The sequence below is a fragment of the Plasmodium malariae genome (genome assembly GCF_900090045.1).
Source record: "Plasmodium malariae genome assembly, chromosome: 10".
NCBI lineage: Eukaryota > Apicomplexa > Aconoidasida > Haemosporida > Plasmodiidae > Plasmodium > Plasmodium malariae.
Window position 1 is genome coordinate 188,534 of NC_041784.1, and position 19,792 is coordinate 208,325.

A 19,792-nucleotide genomic window follows, 5' to 3' on the forward strand; every position below is an offset into this window, starting at 1 on the left:
ATTGATGGCATTGTTGATTTGCTCATAGTAAAACATTTTTATGACACAGTTCTTACGTAAAAAAAAAAGATAAAAAAGTGTTATTCTAACTAATAATAATATAAAAAAAAAAATTTATAAAACTAAAAATGTGTTTACAAAAACAAGCATGTTGTTTTTTTAATTTTTTACCTTTTCCGAGAGAAATACTTAAAAATTTATAGAATTTGGATTACAGAAGTTTAATTAAACGATATGAATAATGGAAAATTTTATTTTCATATAATAAAATTATAATTCAGATAAATTTCCATAGCTTACCTCTTTATTTTATCTTTATTTTATTATTTATTTTTTTTTTTTGATTTAAAATATATTGATTATGTATTATTTTTTTACCCTTATAACATGTTAACCGTTAGTTTGTCTTATATCAGTTTTTAAGTTTATTGTTTTTTTTTTATTTTTCGCCAATTTTTTTTGCCAATTAGTTATATGAAATTTGTACATATCCAGTGGTATAATAATTTTTTTTTTTTTTTTTTAGCTATTTTCATGATGACTTTTACTCTTTTCTTCTTTTCCTAACATGTCTTGTTGATTATTAGCTCCTAGTGTGTAAACAACGATTTAATTAATATACGTTTAACTAGTGAAGTATTTTTGTTAAAAGATTTATAAAAAATCTGAATCTTAAAAACGGTTATATGCAAAAGAAAATATTTTGTTCATATATTCTTTTAAAAGGGTATTGGGAATGTCCAAATTGTTTATACAAAAATGTATGCTTCTTCAAATCATATATGAGAACAAAAAAATGGAAAAATAAAATAAAAATACATACGTAAAAAAACAAACAAATAAACTAAATTATGATAACATTTGTTACGAATTCTTTTCATTCAATATCATGTTTAACTATTTAGGGGAAACAATGGAAAATAAGAAATGAAAAATTATTTATATCTACCAAAATATTACATTTCTGTATAAATTATTGGGTCTTATAAAAAGCTCCCACAAAAAGGCATTTTCGCATTATTATAATTCAGTTATATATATATAAATAAACCGCGTAATATGTTTTATGCATAAAAAGCAAAATTTGCTGTTTTTTTGTTGATTTCATTTCCCTCCTATTAAAAAACAAACTTCCGCAAATGTCAAAAAATCCATTTTTTCAACTGTATGAATTTAAATACAGATATTGTTGAAAAGACAAACGCAAAAAGAAACCACTGACATGCATAATTAAAATGCGTTGTTTCATCAGCATAAAATTTAAAATATTCTTTTTTCTTTTTATGTATAAAATGTTCATCATATCGAAAGGGTTTAATATTTTGAAAAGTGCCATTTTCAGCCTTTTTTGCACTATCACTATTTTTCAACAACCGCTTAATCCTTTCTTGACTTTCTCTATCCATATCATTTATGGTAATATCATTTAACTTTTTTAAATTAGAATCTAATTCCTTTGTATTACCCTTATTGTAATTCGAGTAATAATCCGTTCTTATATCATTATTATAGTCTTCATGAAATATTATGTCATATATATTTGCAATAAAAAATGAGGAACCTTCCAAATCGGAAATATTCGCATACTGACAAATTTCTTCAGTGTCATAATAAAAAAAATAGTTACTATAAACACTTTTATTTGAAAAATTTTTTATCTTTTTGAAAGGGCATTCATATAACTCACCTGGATCTAATATTCCTCTTAATGTAACTATTTTTGGTATTTCATTCTTTTTTTCTTCTAATATTTCTTCAGATATTAATCCTCTATTTACTAATATACATTTTCCACTTTTTAAAAATAATGGACAAATTACATAATAATACTTTTTCTTTTTATTAAATTCATGTATTTTGGGTCCTATATAAAATTCTTTAGTTGTATCGAGTACTCCTGTTAACTGAACTTTCCTGTATTTATATTTTTCAAGGACAAGTTTTTTAAGTTCATCTTCTGTTAAATCCTTTTTACTCATTTTCCTATATAACTTCAATAATGCGTTTTCATTTCTTATTCGATTTATCCACTCATAAACACTTGAAATATTTTCTAAATCAACGGTTAATTTATTCCCATTTTCTACATTTTTTTTTTTATTATATAACTCTGCATCTTCTCCTTCTTCACCTTTTTTTTCATCTGCTTCATTAACACATATTTTATCCCCACCATTTGGTTTATTGTTACTGTTATCATTACAGCATAAATCTTTTTTTTTTCTAATTATCCTTCCATGGAAAACTCTTACCTTCTCATAAAAGGTTAGTACTCTAAGAACTATTTCTAATAAATTAATGCTACTTAAAAGTTTACTTTCTTTTTCATCATATTGTGCTAAATTCTCATTCAATATTTTGTAATTCTTTTTTAAAATTAAAAAGTCATCAAACCATGGAAAGTCAAAATCATTAATAACTATAATTGGTTTATTTAAATTGTGTAAAATGTAATCAATTAAAAATTTCTTTTTTTCCATTTTCTTATATTGCCATATTCCCATTGAAAAAAAAAAAGAACAAATAAAAGAAGAATAATAAAAAAAAAAAGTTCTTTCATTTTTTCTTAGTCCAAATTTACTATTACGGACGCATCGAAAAATTGGTGAAGACACTTTATTCTTTATATCAATTAGTCTTATAATAGTACTATTTTCACATTCTAATGGTAAGTAATATTGACCTTCACTTTTCCTTATTAAATTTATTTCTTCCTCATTTGCTTTATAAAGCCTTTGACTTGGATACTTAAAATCTGCTGAAGTAACTTTTTTGTCTTTATTTTCAATTATATTTTTTTCATTAATTTTTTTCTCTACACTTTTTAATTCCTCATTTAACATATCAATATGAACCCCCTGTAGAAGGAATTTCTTTCCGGAATTTGTTACAAATTTGTTTCTCTTTTTTTTTGATTTGAACCTTGTTAGCTTCCTCTTTTTTACATCATGGAAAAATTTTCCATTCTTATAAAAGAACAGTAACCTTATTCTATTCGTTTTCTTAATTAATCCATTATCGTATGTTTTTTTTACACAGTACTTGTCACATAAAGTAGAAGGGGGGCACTGTATATGAAGTTCGCGAAGTATAAATTTATGTAAAAAATTAGATGTGTTCAACTTAATTAATTCCTTAGTATTTAGTACATTATTTAAAATAGGCATTCTAATATGTTCAGTAACTCAGTTAAAATATTGTAAGATACGAATAATAGCTAAAATTATATATGTATGTGTGTATGTATATTTATACGTAATATTAAACACATGCCAAAAGATATTATTTTATTTCCTAGTAAGGTCTCTGAACTTATTCTTTACTTCATTATATATCTGATATGTTTTGATGGCAAACCTATGAAATGTTTCACTCCTTAATAAAATGGATTTGATTTTTTCTTCAATCACTTTACCCCCAATATCATTAAGGAAAAATGGGAATCTTTTCATGATGTAAAGATGAAAGGAGAAATAAAAAATAATAATATGAAAATATGAAAAAGTTTGCAAAATTAAATCAAAACTAATGAAATGAAGCAAAACGAAATAAAAATATATAACAAAAACAAAGGATAAATTAAGAAAAAGGTTAAAAAAAAATATATCACATAATGTAATTTGAAGAAATGATTTCAAAATCCATGTGTAAAATTGAAAAAAATAATTTTTCCCATTTTTAAACAAATTTCATGTTGAACTAGAAAATATAAATATAATTTTACAAGCTTATTCTTGTTCATTTTACCTGTTAATTTTTTTTTTTTTTTTTTTTTTTGAAACAATATAAAATATATAATATATTTTAATATACATATGAAAACTTGATTATGCATACTATAATTTTACAATGAGCGCGCTTGCTCTCAAGTTGGGTAATCATTATTATAGCGAGAGAAAATGCACAATTTTTATTTTAAATAATTAGTATTTATAGCATTTTAAAATGAAAATAAATTTCGTTTTTTTATAAAATGAATAATTTCTCTGTAAAAAAGATGAAAAATTAATTTCTTTTTTTTTTTTTTGGTGACAAATATTTATATGAAATATTTGTGCATTCATTTTTCCTTTTTTGTAAGTGAAACATTATTTTCAACATTTGTAAGTACAAATATCCGTTACATCCACTTTTTAGACAATTGTGTTTTATATCATCTTCAAATTTCAGCTGTATCCATATATGCATTACATACATACATGTATATATATATATATATATATATATATATACATATTTGTTTATATTTTTTTAAATTAAAAGAATATAAATTTGTGTTTTTTATTTTCTTATATATATGCTTCACTTTTTCCTTTAACATATTTGAGTTTCATATGTTTTCGTTTTATAAATTTCGTATATTTCATTTCACAAGCATCTGATCACACTTTTTTTTTTTCTCCGTATCTGGTTTATTATTCATTAATGTGAAAACTTTTGTTCGTGCATAAATGTACAAGTTATGTTTATGTATAAGGAATACACGCATAAATATATTATATGTTTATGTATATGTATGTATGTATGTATATGTAGCATGCGCGTATGTTCCATTTCCTTTTCATTCAGAATATTGAGCAAAATTGTGTTCATTTACTATATTCACTTTTTAGCATGATGTAATTTAATTTTTTTTTTTTTTTGTCTATTTGCTACTTTCATTTTAACCATAAAGAAAAAAATGGAAAACAAAAAAATTGCGTTAGCAACTATTAACGACATTGAAAACGACAAAAATGTGGATAACTTAAGCTTGATAACAAAAGTAGATTTAAAGTTGACAAATAGTAAAAACGAGAAATGTAATAGAATAAGGAACATAAATTTTGAAGACTCCCTTAGAATGAATGATGAACAGATAAAAGTAAAAGAAGCAGTTTTTATATTACATAATATGGAAAATTTTAACTATTCTATTAGTTATACTGAAATTCAAAATATAAGAAATGATTTAAGATTATTTGCTATTAACAATTATCATGACAAAAAGTACGCAGATTGTTTAATTCAAGCTATTCATTCTTATATGATAGCAAAAAAATATTATTCCAAATATTTTGGTTTTTATATTACAGGTGATATGAGTACAGAACTAATTTTAATATGTAAATGTTATGTATTAGTTCAAAAATATACAGAAGGAAGAAAATATTTGAATGAGTTAAAATTTTTAATTGATAACACGTTATTATATGCTCATAATAAGGGTATTTTTACTGAACAACAGAAGGATGGACAAAATAAAGACATTAATAAGATCAATGATTTAGATTCGAATTATCAAGAGCCGATTATATTATGTGGAATAGAAGTTTTATCAAATATACTTTATATTTTTGCTGACTTGTTAAGTTCATATAAACAGAATGAAGAAGCAGAAAGTTACTTCTTAAAATATCTGTATATCATAGATAAATCTTTTAATGCTGATAGTTTAAATTATAGTGACGCTTTAAATGATGTATGTTCCTACTACATAAAAATTAGAGATTATTCGAAAGCTTTATCTCTATGCGAGCAAATACTGGAAATACGAAAAAAATTTTTTGGTGATTATGATTCAGAGAATCCAAGTGAAATTATTGCTGACTGTTATTGTAACTTAGGATTATTATTAAGATTGTCTGGAAATACCATTGAATCTTTACACAAATATTTAATAGCAGTAGATATGAGAATGAAAATTCATAAAACAAGGCACACTATAGAAGTTCAAGATATTTTATTTTCCTTTGCCATTATTATGCACCAGTTAAACAATTTCAAGGTTTCATTACAATTATATAAAGAGGTTTATTCTTTTTATAAAATTTATTATGGTCCTGATGATACTAATACTATAATTGTATGCAAATTGATTGAAGAGTTAGAAAAAGATATTATGAAAGAAATGGATAAAAGTAAAAAAAAGTATCCCTCTAATTTAGAAAGTCATATACCAAATGTAAATGATAAGTTAACAAAAGAGAGTAAAATAAAGAAAAACTGGAATTTATTTAATGAAAAATTGCAAACTATTTCAAAGAAGTCAGATATAGATCCTAACTTAATTGAAAATCTTATGAATGAGAGAGTTTTAATTAACACCAAAAATATTCCCTATAAAAATTTAAGTGATAAAAAAACATTCATAACAGTAGAAGGAAACTTAAAATATAATGATTTAAGTTATTGTAGTATTGACGCATATAAACATATGCAATCAAACAAAGAATTTGAAATTTTGAAGAGTTCATTTTACTCCATTTCTTCTATTAACAGAATTAAATCCTTATACGCAGATTCGTGGAAAAGTACTTTAATTCCTTCAACATATATATTGCCTTTTGTTGAAGCAAAATTAGTGGACAAAAAACTAATTAAATTTTCAGAGTGCAAGGATTTTCAAAATGCTATTATTTTCAAAAGAAAAATTTTGCCTATAGTTAATATACCATTAATAGAAAGAGGATATGTACAATTAGACAATGATCAGCCTATAATGACTTGTAATGAAGATGCCAAATCTTTATTAAGTGAATGGAATATCAAGGAACCTTTTGTAGATTCTCAAGGAAACGTATTTAGTAAATATGAGCACCTTGATAATGAATTTAACATGTTTATTTCTATTCTAGATGATAAAAATGAAGTTATGCTTGGTTTTTATAATAACCCTTTGCTTGTGCCAAATCCAGCTATTTACCACTGCCTTATTTTAAATGACCTATATTATTTTCATAGGTATAACCATGTTAATAATTTATATTCTTTTGATAATATAAATCCGTATCGGAACAAGAATATAAGCACGAAAATAAATCGTGGTAATAATTTATATAAAAATAGTTCAAATGCAGGTATTGATCATTCATATGATTACAATACATATAAAAAGGAAGAAAAAAGTAGCAAAATTTCACGTGATTCAAAAATTATAAATGATTCGTTAAAAAACACTCTTGAAAAAAATGAACAAAAGGGGAATATAAAAAATGACCTCATAACTAAAAGGGAATCAAGTGATTCAAACAAAACTCATATTAATGACGAATCAAAATATATTCCCAAGGACATTCCTTTATCTACTCAAAAATCTGAGACGGTAACAAAAAAGGGCGTGCCTAAAGAGTTATCAAAAGGAGTTTCAAAAGAACTATCAAAATTATTCTCAAAGAAAATGTCAAAGCAATTGTCGAAGCAGTTGTCAACACAATCATCAGAACAGATGTTAAAGAAACACAAATCAGAGGAAAAAAAAGTAGGTGATATGAAGTTTAAAGGTTTAGGTTTTAATAAAAAGCTTCAAAATAAAAAACTTCAACATAAAAAAGTGCACGTTCTAAAAGGTAATCGAGAGAGTTCATCGACATTATTTTCTAGAGATAAATACGTCTTAAAAAAATCCATTAATTTTAACAATTTATTTCTAAGATCTAATGAAAAAATTAAATTAATTGGTTATAGCAATTCAAATAAAACTGATAAAATACAAAGATCCATGAGAAAAATTAAATTAAAAAAGGATCCCATCCTAAAATCTTCTATTGATTATAATATAAAATTTGATCTTCAAAATAATGTGAGTAGTCTTGAACATTGTGATATAGATAATCTGAAGAGAGAAATTTATTATGATAATTCCCCATGTAACAGCCATACAAATTCAACTAATTTATCTTTTGACGATGAAAAAGAAATGGTTGCTAGCTATAAAGAACATAAAAAAAAAAACAAGAATAGGTACAATAAACCATATAAGCATATTAAAGATAACACATACAATAATGTAAAAAACAATCTTACTAATGAAAATAAAAAAAAAAAAAATGAAAATGTCATTACTCATTATAATGAGGAAAGTAATGAAAGTTCTGAAAGGTCTAGCGAATATAGTACTGATAATAGTGATGAAAATGTTAGCGACATGGGGAGTAAAAATTACAATTCGTTTTATAGCGATGATAGAGAGAATAATAATGAAGATATAATTGATATACATAAAATATTTGATACTAACATACCTTCAAATGATTCAAGGAATACACTGAATTTGAACCCTTTAATAAATAAAAAAGATAGCGTAGGAAATGATACTTCTGATTACACTATGAAATGTGCTAATAATGAAGAATATCAAAGGATTAATGAAAGTGAAAATTCATTATCGTCTAACAACAATACACTTAATTCAAATTTTGCTTCTTTTAATAGCGACACAATTAATGAAAATTCCATGTATGAAAATAAATCCAATACAAAAAGTATTAATCTTAATACCTGTCGAAACAAATCAGTAAACAGTTGTACTAGTCTCAACAAGTTTCATATAAAGGATAAATTAAACCATATTAAAAATGTAAACAAGAATGATATTTCATTTAACTTTAGATTTAATAAAGGAAATTCATTTAGAGACGGAAACATACTATTAGATACTGACATATCTGAGAGCGAAATATATGGAAAATCTTTTCTAAAAAAGGCTAAGTCATCCAGTAAACCACATTTGGTAAATGGTATATGCTCAAATGATATAAAATTAAACGATACCAAATTAGGTGAACATATTTTTGATAAAACTATGGAAGATAGTGAATCGTTTGTTTTTTCCACACACCAAATGGAAAATGGAAGAATAATAAATGGATCGGAGAATAGTGAAAATATATTATTTTCTCATTCCACAGGAGTTAATGTTTTTTTGGATAACAGATACAAATCCACATTAAAAAATAAAGAACGTACTGTTATTAATGAATACTCGGAAGAAGTAGAATTAAGCGAAAATGAAGAATTTTATAAGGAGGTAATTCTTGATGAGGCAAAAATTGATTCGAATATTATGGATATTTATGAGGTTGAAAATAGTAGATATGATAATGCTTACAATAATAGAAATCGCTTCCTGAAAGAAAATCAAAATGAATGTTCAGACACAAATGATAGAAGTCATTCATCTGCATTATATAAGAATGAAAAGGTTCAGAAAATTCATGAACAAAGAAGTTATTATAAGAAACCATCTGAAGATAACACATATGACATGTATGATGAAGAAACATCTTCAGGAATTATAATAAACAAAGAAGTAAATGGAATCCACAAGGATAGTTTTACAGATAATTTATTCTTGAGAAGTAATTCGATAGAGGAATTAGATTCTAATTTAATCACAAACAAGTATAAAAGTAAATATGCCAAAAAAGAAATAAAAAGGAATTATAGCGGTAAAATAAACAATAATAAAAAGGTTACTGATACATTAGATGACGAACTCAATGATATAAGTGTCATCAACTTGCATAACGAGCAGGAAAATCAAAATCTCCCCAATAATATGACCATCTTAGAAGAAGAGGCTGATATAATGTCAAATATTAATTATGATGACAGTCTAAATGAGAATGATAAAATAAATATGATGTATGCTTCTGATAATAAAAATTATATTAGTAATAAAATATCAAATAATAATAATAAAAAAAATGGAATAAAATACTCTTCAAATTTAACATATAACAGCATGCATAACGTTCATATTGTTCATAATGTTAATGGTAATAAACAAGGATGTGACATAAATAAAGACGATTCTTTTTACTATGACGTAACCATGAATAGTGATAATAATAGCAATAATGTAAATAAGAAAAAAAAAAAAAAAAAAAAATTATCTTCCTTTTTACAACTGAATAAAAGAAAACACGTTTTGAAATTATTTTCCATTTTTTCAAAAAAGAAATTAAAAAAAAAAGAGCAAAATTCAAATACGATGAATAATGAATATATAATTAATGATCTTGAACCATTTAGCACCGAAGGCAAAAATGTGCATTTATTAAGTAACGCTTTAAATGATAAATTAGCAGGAAAAAATAATGCAAAGGAGTTAATTGAAGTCAACAGTATAATGTTAAAGGGAAAGGAAAAAAAAAAAAAATTTATATCCGAGCCTTTGCATGGAATGGACAAACCAAGGTTGAACATAAAATCAAAAGTTTTAGGTTTAAAAAAATTGATGGGAACAAAAAAAGGATTTCTTAGTAAGATACATGTTATTGAAAAAAAAGTATTAGAGAACAACAAAGATACCATTAAATCTAATGAAAAAAATAATTCCCCTTTAATGAAGCAGATACCAAAACAAGATATAAATAAGGATGAATCATCAAACCTATCAAGCATCAAGGAAGAATCTATAGAGAAACAATCGTCAAAGGATAGTATTCATATGGATAATTCGAATGAAGAAAAAAACGAGGAAAGTAATAAAAATGAGAATACTTTAGTGAAAAAAATTAACACAGTGAATTATCCTAAAAAAATAATGTTGAAAAAAATTGTTCCAAAAGTTATTCCAAAAATGGTAGTAAATAAAATAAATAATATAAAAGACAATAATACAATTAAAAAAAGTAATGATCTTAATAACAATAATCATGAAGTGAAAATTGTAAAGAACATAAACGATAAATTAGCATTTGATATTCTGAGAAAAGTAAAATATTGTAAAATTGGATTTCAACCTGATGAAAATTTAGGCACTCTTCCAACAGTTCATCTGTTAAATGAAGATAAAGTTGTCTTAGCAATTGTACCATGGCAATTAGATTTAACTTCATTTTCCTTAGCAAAATCATCCATGGAGGAAGAAACAATAAAAAAAATAGGTTTAATGCATAGAGAATTTGAAATATCCATTGAAGACAGAAAAAAACAAGTACAAAGTGAAATGAGACTTTTAACAGGGGAAGGATTAAAAGAATTAGGTTTCACAAGTAGTCCTACAATATCTAAGGATACTCTTCATGATGTAAATCTATTGTCAGGAATCGATATAAATGCATTGAAAAATTCATATAAAATAGAAAAGAAAAGTGAACAAATAGAAAAAGCAAAAGAAAAAGAAAAATCATCTCAGGCGAAAAAGGAACCACCAAAAATTGCACCGAAAACAAAAGGAGGTAAAAAAGGAGCACCCAAATTTATGAAAGGACCTCCAAAAGGTGTTAAAGGAGGGCCTGTAGTTGGAAAGGGTAAATTTTCGAAGATAAAACAAGCCAAAGATGAAGGTAAAACGAAAAGATTTTTCTGGGAAGCATTATTTGAAGATGATATTCCTGGAACATTATTTGAAGACAAAAAAGAATTAATGCAAAAAATAGTAATAGAAAAAGAAAATGTGGAAAAATGTTTTTCAAAAGCTGTTAGTAAAAAAGAAGAAGGTAATGAACTTAAAATTAGAAAACCAAAAGTTATACAATTATTACCCGATTCGAAAAGAGAATACAATATGTCTATTGCTCTATCTAAATTTAGTAATTACACATTTAAAGAAATTAGGGATGCAATAATGGACTTAAATCCTCATATACTTAACCTTGATAATACAGAAGTATTAATGCAATATGTTCCTACTCCTGAAGAATTTGAAATAGTTAAGGAATATATTTGTTCCAAGGGTGATTTAAATTTAGTGGATAAACCTGAACAGTATGTTGCTGCACTTTTAGGAGTACCATTATTAAAACAAAGATTAGAGTCTCACTATTTTGCTCTTTCATTTAAAGAAAATTATGAAAATACTTTAAATCCTTTGGAAAATATTCTAGAATCCTGTGAAGCAATAAAAGGTTCAACGAAACTTTTTACTATATTATTTACTATATTAAATGTAGGTAACACATTGAATTATGGAGATCCACAAAGAGGTAATGCTTTCGGTTTTAAACTAACCACCTTATCTAAATTAAACGATATAAGATCAAGTACGAAACCTGTTAAAACTCTGTTACAATATATATGTGAAACTATTTATGAAAAAAGTGTAGACACCCTCGATATAATGGAAGAGTTAAGATGTATCGAAAAAGTAGTAAAAACAGATAAGCAAATAATTGATACTGTTCTACAAAAGTTAAAATTAGGTTCAAATAAAATTAAAAATGTTTTAGAACTGGCCAAAAAAAACCCTGAAGATCCTTTATATGAAGCCCTGAAAGAATTTTATTTTAGCGTAGAACCAAAAATTCAAGAGCTAGAAACTTTTTATGACCAAACTTTCGCTATATTCAAAGAAATTTCATTGTATTTAGGTTATAAAGAAAAAGAAGTTAGTACTATACAAGTACAAGATTTTTTTAAAGAATTATGGAAATTCATCCAATCTGTTGAATTTAATAGAAAGACAATTCAAGAGAACGTTCTCAAAGAATTAAAGAAAAAAGAAAGAATGCTAGAAAATGAAAAGAAAGGTGCTGCTCTCAGCAAAAGGCAAAACTTTACTATAGCTAAGAAGAAAGAAAAGACGGATCCAAAGGCGAAGCTAACCAAGAAAACATTCAAGATATTTTAGCATGCGCATTCATATATATACAAATACATATATTTACACGTACATGTGTAAACACAAATGACATATTAAAAATATGCATTTCTTTGTAACTTCATAATTCCCCAATTATAATATTATTGTGGTACCATAATTACACGGATAATTTTTGTTTTGTATTACTTTTTTCTTCTTTATGTAATCCCAATTAAGAAATTTTTTTTTTTTTTTTTTTTTTGTATGTATGCATGTAAAACATTTTTTTTCGTATTTTTTAAATGCTTCATTGTGAATTTGTTTTTGTATATTATTTTTTATCCTGATGTATAAACGTATAACTTGTTGTGAAAATAAATTAGTTGTTTTTTATTTTCTCAGTTTTATACTTCTTCATTTAAATAAAACATGTTAATTTAAATAAACAGTTAGCACAAAATTTTACATCGTAATGTCTTAAAAACGTTATATGAAAAGAAAAATTATTTATACGAAATAGACATTAACAACTATTATAATGGTGTGAAAAAAAAAAAAAAATTACGAAAAAAAAAAAAAAAAGACAAATTAAATATGTACCAATGTATATTTATATGTCTCCAAAATTTTACAGAAAACCAAAAAAGTACCTGCATTGGTAACAATAACAAGATTTTAAAATAAAAAAAAGAAAATCTCTTCACTGATAATTTTTCTTTAATCTCCACCTACATTTTCGTATATATTCAACGAAAAAAAAAAAATGTTTATGTAAATATTTAATGCTACATGTATCCTTTTTTGTATTAACCTCGTAGCAGCTGCTGTAATAGGTACATCGCTGTCAGGACAGTCACCCAATAAATTTACATGATCGCACATCCTTTTCAAACGACAAATATATAAGGTAAAAAAAAAATTTATACATTATCAAATATATAGTACTAACAAAATTCTACGTAAGAAAGGTTTATTTCATGTATTACATAAAAAAGATTTACTTGTTTTACATTTAGAAAAGATAGCAATTCTGCATGAATACGTCTTCTCCATCTTTTATTTTTATTTTTTTTTGCGTTACCACCAAGCATCACATTTTAAACTCCATTCTTCTAACATTCTAATATTATACCCAGAAAAGTTCATTTGAAAATTACAAGGGCCAGTGTACAACATCGATGGTTTACAAGATCTTATTGTACCCTCTATCTTATTCCATTTTTCTTTAAAAAAAAAAAAAAATGGCGATTCCATATATTTTTCGCAAATCTACTTATGCAACCTCACGTATGTAAAACGAGATATACATATATGCATACATACATATATAAATAAATACGTAATATTAAAAAAAAAATATAATTAGGTAAAAGGTTAATGTTCACAGGCCTATTTATGTATGTCTTTGTTTTAATATGGAACCTGGACAAAATGACGTAAAATTTCTGACACATTTTCGGCAAGGCCAAAATGCTTGGCATTTTTTGGACCAACTTTCTTTTGTTTTTGCAGACATGTGTTTTACATTTAACTCTTCACCTATACATGGGCCTAAAAAACAAAATCAAAATAAAAAAGGTTATTATTTTAAAGAAGAGAACAGAAAAAAAAAGTACGCAAAGGAACGAATAAAAAAAAATACATATTTAATTCCTTCTTTTTTTTTAACCATCATATGTTGATGATGGTGCACATATTTCATCGTCTGGTTCATGAATATCCCCTATATAATTATAGTCCTAACAATATCAGTATATGTAGAATTGAAAAAAGCGAATAGGGAAAAATATAAAAAAAAAAAAAAAAAAAAAAAAAAGTAAAATTTTCTTTTACATCTGGACAAGGTAAGTTGTAATCCCTTTCACAAATAATATCAGGATCAATTAATGTTTTTTCTTTTACTAATATATAAAAAATTAGGAAAATGTACAAATGTTAAATAGAAGAAAAGTTAATGGCAAGTGCTAATTTCGTATCGTTTATATAAAGGAAATTATATTTTTGTAGTACATTCAACAGTTGGAGGCGGAATGTTTTTTAGTCCCCTTAATATCTACAGTACCAAAATTATACTTATATATATATGTTCATATATCACTTATTGAAATATATTTCATTAACAATGTCTTAACGAATTTTTCATCATATAATTAACGAATCAAAATTTCGTCGTTATATCTTTATTTATTAATATAATAAGAGAAAATATTCATAAATTTATATTCTTATTAGTTTATTCGTTTGTATATCTATTTACATCTCCGGAAATGTTTGTGTTGGGAGGATGGTTATTTTCTGAGTACGGTAATCTTGAAGAGCTTGTAATAATATCACCTAAAAATGTTGTAGACTTATTTTATTTTATTTTTTTCATGAATAGTATTATTTTCATGTTCATATAGTCATATTTTCAATTTTTTAAAACTTCTAATCGATATAATTCAAAGTAGTTTAACAAGCTTTTCTATTTTTTTAAATAAAACGTTTTTAGATTTTTATTTTTTTTTCAAAAAAAACCTGCACTTCCCCCTATTTTTTCTAATTCGTTGTCTGAAAACGTTGCATCTTTCTTTTATATTTATACATTATCATTTTAGGCATTGAAAAAAGAAAAAGAGAGAAAAAAAAAAGAAATATTTATACATAAAATATAATGTGATTTATTAAATTTTTTTCTTTTTTAATTCTATCTTTGTATGAATTTATTAATATATTATTATGTATTTCTATGATAATGCCTCAACTGCGTAGTGCATTTTTTTTATCTCATGATATTATTCACGCAACCTTTAATAATATAATAATGCGCATTCCAAGCCTAATATATTATACATTCACATATATATACATATATGTACATAAATATTTATATACATATAGGTATTTTTTTTTTTTTTTTTTTTATCTCTTTTATGCATATTTTTACAAACTTACACTATTATTTTCGCAAGTGCATATTTCAACATAAAAAAAAAGAAATAGTAAATATAGAGAAAATTTATTCATTTTTTACTAAAACAAAATTTTTGAATATTTGTATTTATGCTCACAAAACCTTTTTTTTAAAATGTTACATAAATACAATGTTCTTTATAAAAAGGGAAAAAAAAAAAAAAAAAGAATAGGAAATATTTTGGTATCATTATTTTTTATTTTCTTGGTATAGTAATACTTATTAATACATATGTATATATACATAATGTTACATTTTAAAGTTGTAAAGGTGTAATTACACAGAATAACGCATTTTTCTTATATAATGTCTTTTTAATGTTTTTTCATTTTATTTCTTTTCTTTTTTTTTTTATTTTATAAACATAAGCATAAAAGATAAAACGTAAGTTAAGAATAAGCAAAAATACAATCGGGATTTATAAAAACCACAGTAAATAAATTGAAAGTAATAAAATATAACAATATGCTAACAAGAGGTAAAGTTATAGTAATAATATTTTTATTTTCTACCATTTTATGGATATATAATTTCGACAAATATAAAAAATCAAATTCTTTAATTAAATGGATACTAGTAACAAAAGAAGAAAAATAAATTATTATAAAACAAACTATGAAAACAAAGAAAGCAAAAAATTTTATCCCAGTTTTGTAACACATAATTCGGATCTAATTTAGCATAAAGGAAAAAGAGCAAGCATACATACATATATGTATATATATACATATATATATAAATATATATGTTTTTTTTTTTTTGATTTACAGATTCCCATATATCTTGTAGGTTTGTTGTCTGCATATGCAATTGTGTCCATATCCATAAGTTTGTACAATTTTAATAACGTTCCTAATGGTCATGAAGCTTTATTAGACGTAAAAATAAAAATATAAAAAATTAAATGATCCACTCATAATTTATATGCATAACGTATCATACATATATATATGCGCATATATGTGTTTTTACGAAGCTGCTTCTTATATTTCACTTTTTCATTATTATATTGTTTTTTGAAGGAAATTAATAACATCAAAAAGGAACTCGAAAAGAAAAAATTTACCTTTAGTTAAAAATAACGAACTTTTTAGAATTACTTTTTACGAAATATATACCTTTCTCCCTTTTTATATAGAATGATAAAAAAAAAAAAAAATTATAACTGTTAAAAAGAGAACCATTTTATTTTACTACATCACATTTTTTTTTTTTTTTTTCCTGACCATATTATGAAAAAAAACCTTTTAAGACAATATTTTTTGGTGAAAAAGAAATTGGGAATGAATGTAAGGATAAATTTAAGCTTACCTTTTCTTCTAAATTTATTGTAGCATTAAACAATATTTGTAAAATTTTAAATCTTAAATTATTATAAAAATGCATACATTTAAAAGATATTGTTGGATTTTCGCTTTCACATAACTTTGACAATAAATTTACAAAGGAGTATATATTTGGTATGGTCCTCCTCATAATTTTTTTCCCATACTTATCATACTTTTTCTTATAATTATTAAATTCACTGATATTGTCATCTTCATTGATGTCAGGGTTATACTGTAATTTATTATCATGATAGCAATTATAAGTACCTTTAGTAGAACTATTTCCTTTTAAATTTGCATGATCTCTTTCCTTCGAGCAACTAAAAGGATAATCAGTATAATTATTCCTGGTATGATCAGTAATATTATTTGTATCAAAATTAGTAATGCCCCTATATGAATTTTCCATGTCCGTAGTTGTATAACTTTTATATTTTGGTGCACACATATCTTCCACATGATCACCAGTGATATAGTTCATACATGAGTAGTAATTTTTATTGTAAATATAATTATTAACTTCATTCATTATTATATTATTTTTAAAATCAAATATATATTTTCTTAACTCACTATATTTTGTATAACAGCAAGAACATATGAGAAAGGGAATTTTTTCATTGATACATTTTTTTAAGGTGTAATCAGTCAATCCTCCACAGCAGTGTAAACCAACAATTAAATCAATTTTATATTTTTTAAAATCAAAATATAATATTGATTCATGCATAATGACAACATTCTTAATTTTGTTCGTATAAACTTTAATAAAACAACTAAAAAGAGAATTCACATTGATATCTAATATTATTACTAAAACATTTTTAAAAACTAAGGAAATGTAAATACCCAAATCACCTTTCCCTCCACCTACATCTAAAACGCAGTAATCATATGTCAAATTATTTTGTCTAAAATTGTAATTTATTTCATCTAATACATATGTGTTATTATTTTGCTCCTTTTCAAGGTTATTATATTCTCTCTCGTCATAGTTAACTCTACAGATGTCACTAGTAAAATAATTACTATTTATATTCTCCTCATCCGATCTTTTACAATTCGGATTCTCTTTAATTTGTGTATCAGTAGTATTATCTAAATACAAATCTCTGATATTGTAAAATTCTATATTAGACCAACTGGAGTTTTCAAAAATATGTACATTCTTTTTGGTACATACTTCAATGTTATTTTCTACCTTTCTTATATTTTTCTCATTAACTAATTTATCATTTTTTTCAATAAATAATTTTAGAAATTCTAAATAATTTTCAAAAAAGATACTATTGCTCTCAATATATTTGTTAACCAAATGACGGGACCATAAAATAATGTCTTCATGACAAAATATTGGATCATTTAAATTTCCTTTTTTTATTTCTTTAAATAAATTTTTTATGTGATTAATCATCCAGTGTATTTGTGGAACTTTTTTATTATTCATATAGGACATTATATCTTTCTTTTTCTTTTTCTTTTTTTTTTTTTGTTTTTCTTTTGTCCTTCTATAATAATTTCTTCTTTTTTATTATCATTTGGTAAATGATCATTAAATATATCAATGTTAAAATATTTAAGTAAATTTTTGCTGCTCTGTATATCATTCATGTTACATTTAAATTCACTAGGGTGTATTGTAAACACTTTAGGTATAATATCAATAATTTTAATTATAAAAATTTCAAAATTATTCATCTTCTGATTACATATGCTCTTGTAATCTTTATTTTTATACACTATATTTAATATGTATTTTTTTTTTCTCTCTTCGTCATAATAAATACTATGAATGTAATCTTCCTTTACCTGTAAACTTCTACATACTGTTAGTGTAGAAAAGTAACTATTTTCAAATAATTTCAAAAGTTCGCTAATATTAAAGTATTCGTAGTTTACCTATTAAAAAAATATATACATATATACATATTAAAAACTATATCATAAATTACTGCTTTTTATGGGGATATTAGATCACAAAACAATGAATGGGGGAAAAAAAAATTTATACGGAAAAACCTACTCACAATAGATGCATACCCATTACACACTTTTTTCTTAAATATGTTTACTTCATATATACAATATAACTATGTACATATGCATAAATGTATAAGCGAAATATGAATTTATATACATGAAAATAATGTTGCAACTTTGCATCTTTTCCATATAAAGAATTTTATTATGTCATCTTTCTTTTTACTTTTAATAAATAAGAAGAAAATACTAATATGGATTTCTCATTGGTATTTGTTCGTGCAGGAAGACCTATAATGTATATCCACGAATCTGTTTTAATAACTTTACTTATAATTTCATGCTTTATATATTCATTTATTAATATTAATGAAATATTATTTTTATCGTCATTTATATTATCTTGTCTACTGGTAGATATTTGAGCGTTTTCACGAAGCTCCTTCAAGATACTATAAGATTGATTACATAAATGAATGGAATGAAACAGAGAATTCTTAACTAACATTTCCTCGTTTTCTGCTTTATACTCCTTATGTCCATTGTTTAACAAATATGACTGGTATAAAACAAACTTTTCTTCATCAATGTAAAAGTCTTTACTAATTACTAACTGGATGTTACTATCTCTTGTGTGGGCATTTTCATTAAAAGTATTTTTTATGAAGTAAAAGCCACTTCCATATTTATTATGGCCACTATATATATAACTGTCTTCATTTTTAGATGTATCATCCTTACTATTATAATTCAGAATTTGATGTTTATAAAAAACGATATTTTTACATTCTTTTTCATTATCTTTCAAAATAGTGTCACAAAAAAACAATAACTTCCCATGTTTTCTCACATTTTTAACCTTACAAATTAAATGAACTAACTCTTTAAAATTATAATTAAAGTTTTTGGGTAAACTGCTTAATATATCAAAACGTGCTTCTACCTCATTGTAAATGTTTATTTCGTTCTCTATAATATTTATTATATTCTTACTTTCACTCATCTTTTGTATGCTACTTAATTCATGTAATTACACCAATTCCAATACTATCTAACTTATTTGTGGATTTCTTTACTATTTATGAGATCTACATGCATGTGATTTTAATCGAGTTCACTTTTACTCAACCGTTTTTACAAATAGTAATGTACTGTTTAATATAAAAATGGACTAAAAAAATACCAACTAAATTGTTAAGCGAACAAAATTCCTGCATGTAAAATTCGTTTCTATCGCATAAA

At 24.3% G+C, this 19,792-nt stretch overlaps 5 protein-coding genes across 5 annotated transcripts; 2 read left to right on the top strand and 3 right to left on the bottom strand.

The window, feature by feature from the left end:
* Positions 1-1,142: 1,142 nt before the first annotated feature.
* Positions 1,143-3,167, bottom strand: PmUG01_10013500 (conserved Plasmodium protein, unknown function; the record flags this gene model as incomplete). The annotated part of the gene is made up of 1 exon (XM_029005313.1): positions 1,143-3,167. The coding sequence occupies one exon, from the start codon at positions 3,165-3,167 to the stop codon at positions 1,143-1,145; it is 2,025 nt and encodes a 674-aa protein (XP_028861914.1).
* Positions 3,168-4,681: 1,514 nt separating this feature from the next.
* On the top strand, positions 4,682-12,337 carry PmUG01_10013600 (formin 1, putative; the record flags this gene model as incomplete). The annotated part of the gene is made up of 1 exon (XM_029005314.1): positions 4,682-12,337. The coding sequence occupies one exon, from the start codon at positions 4,682-4,684 to the stop codon at positions 12,335-12,337; it is 7,656 nt and encodes a 2,551-aa protein (XP_028861915.1).
* Positions 12,338-12,989: 652 nt separating this feature from the next.
* Positions 12,990-15,295, bottom strand: PmUG01_10013700 (CPW-WPC family protein; the record flags this gene model as incomplete). The annotated part of the gene is made up of 10 exons (XM_029005315.1): positions 12,990-13,017; positions 13,101-13,172; positions 13,371-13,512; positions 13,712-13,840; positions 13,959-14,028; positions 14,123-14,190; positions 14,300-14,342; positions 14,547-14,623; positions 14,807-14,858; positions 15,224-15,295. 10 exons carry the CDS (start codon positions 15,293-15,295, stop codon positions 12,990-12,992), a joined length of 753 nt encoding a protein of 250 aa, XP_028861916.1.
* A 412-nt stretch (positions 15,296-15,707) lies between these two features.
* Positions 15,708-16,318, top strand: DPM3 (dolichol-phosphate mannosyltransferase subunit 3, putative; the record flags this gene model as incomplete). Its single annotated transcript, XM_029005316.1, has 3 exons — positions 15,708-15,818; positions 16,013-16,120; positions 16,265-16,318. 3 exons carry the CDS (start codon positions 15,708-15,710, stop codon positions 16,316-16,318), a joined length of 273 nt encoding a protein of 90 aa, XP_028861917.1.
* Positions 16,319-16,472: 154 nt separating this feature from the next.
* On the bottom strand, positions 16,473-19,553 carry PmUG01_10013900 (conserved Plasmodium protein, unknown function; the record flags this gene model as incomplete). The annotated part of the gene is given in 3 exon segments (XM_029005317.1): positions 16,473-18,041; positions 18,056-18,469; positions 18,777-19,553. The coding sequence occupies 3 exon segments, from the start codon at positions 19,551-19,553 to the stop codon at positions 16,473-16,475; spliced, it is 2,760 nt and encodes a 919-aa protein (XP_028861918.1).
* Between the last annotated feature and the right edge of the window lie 239 nt (positions 19,554-19,792).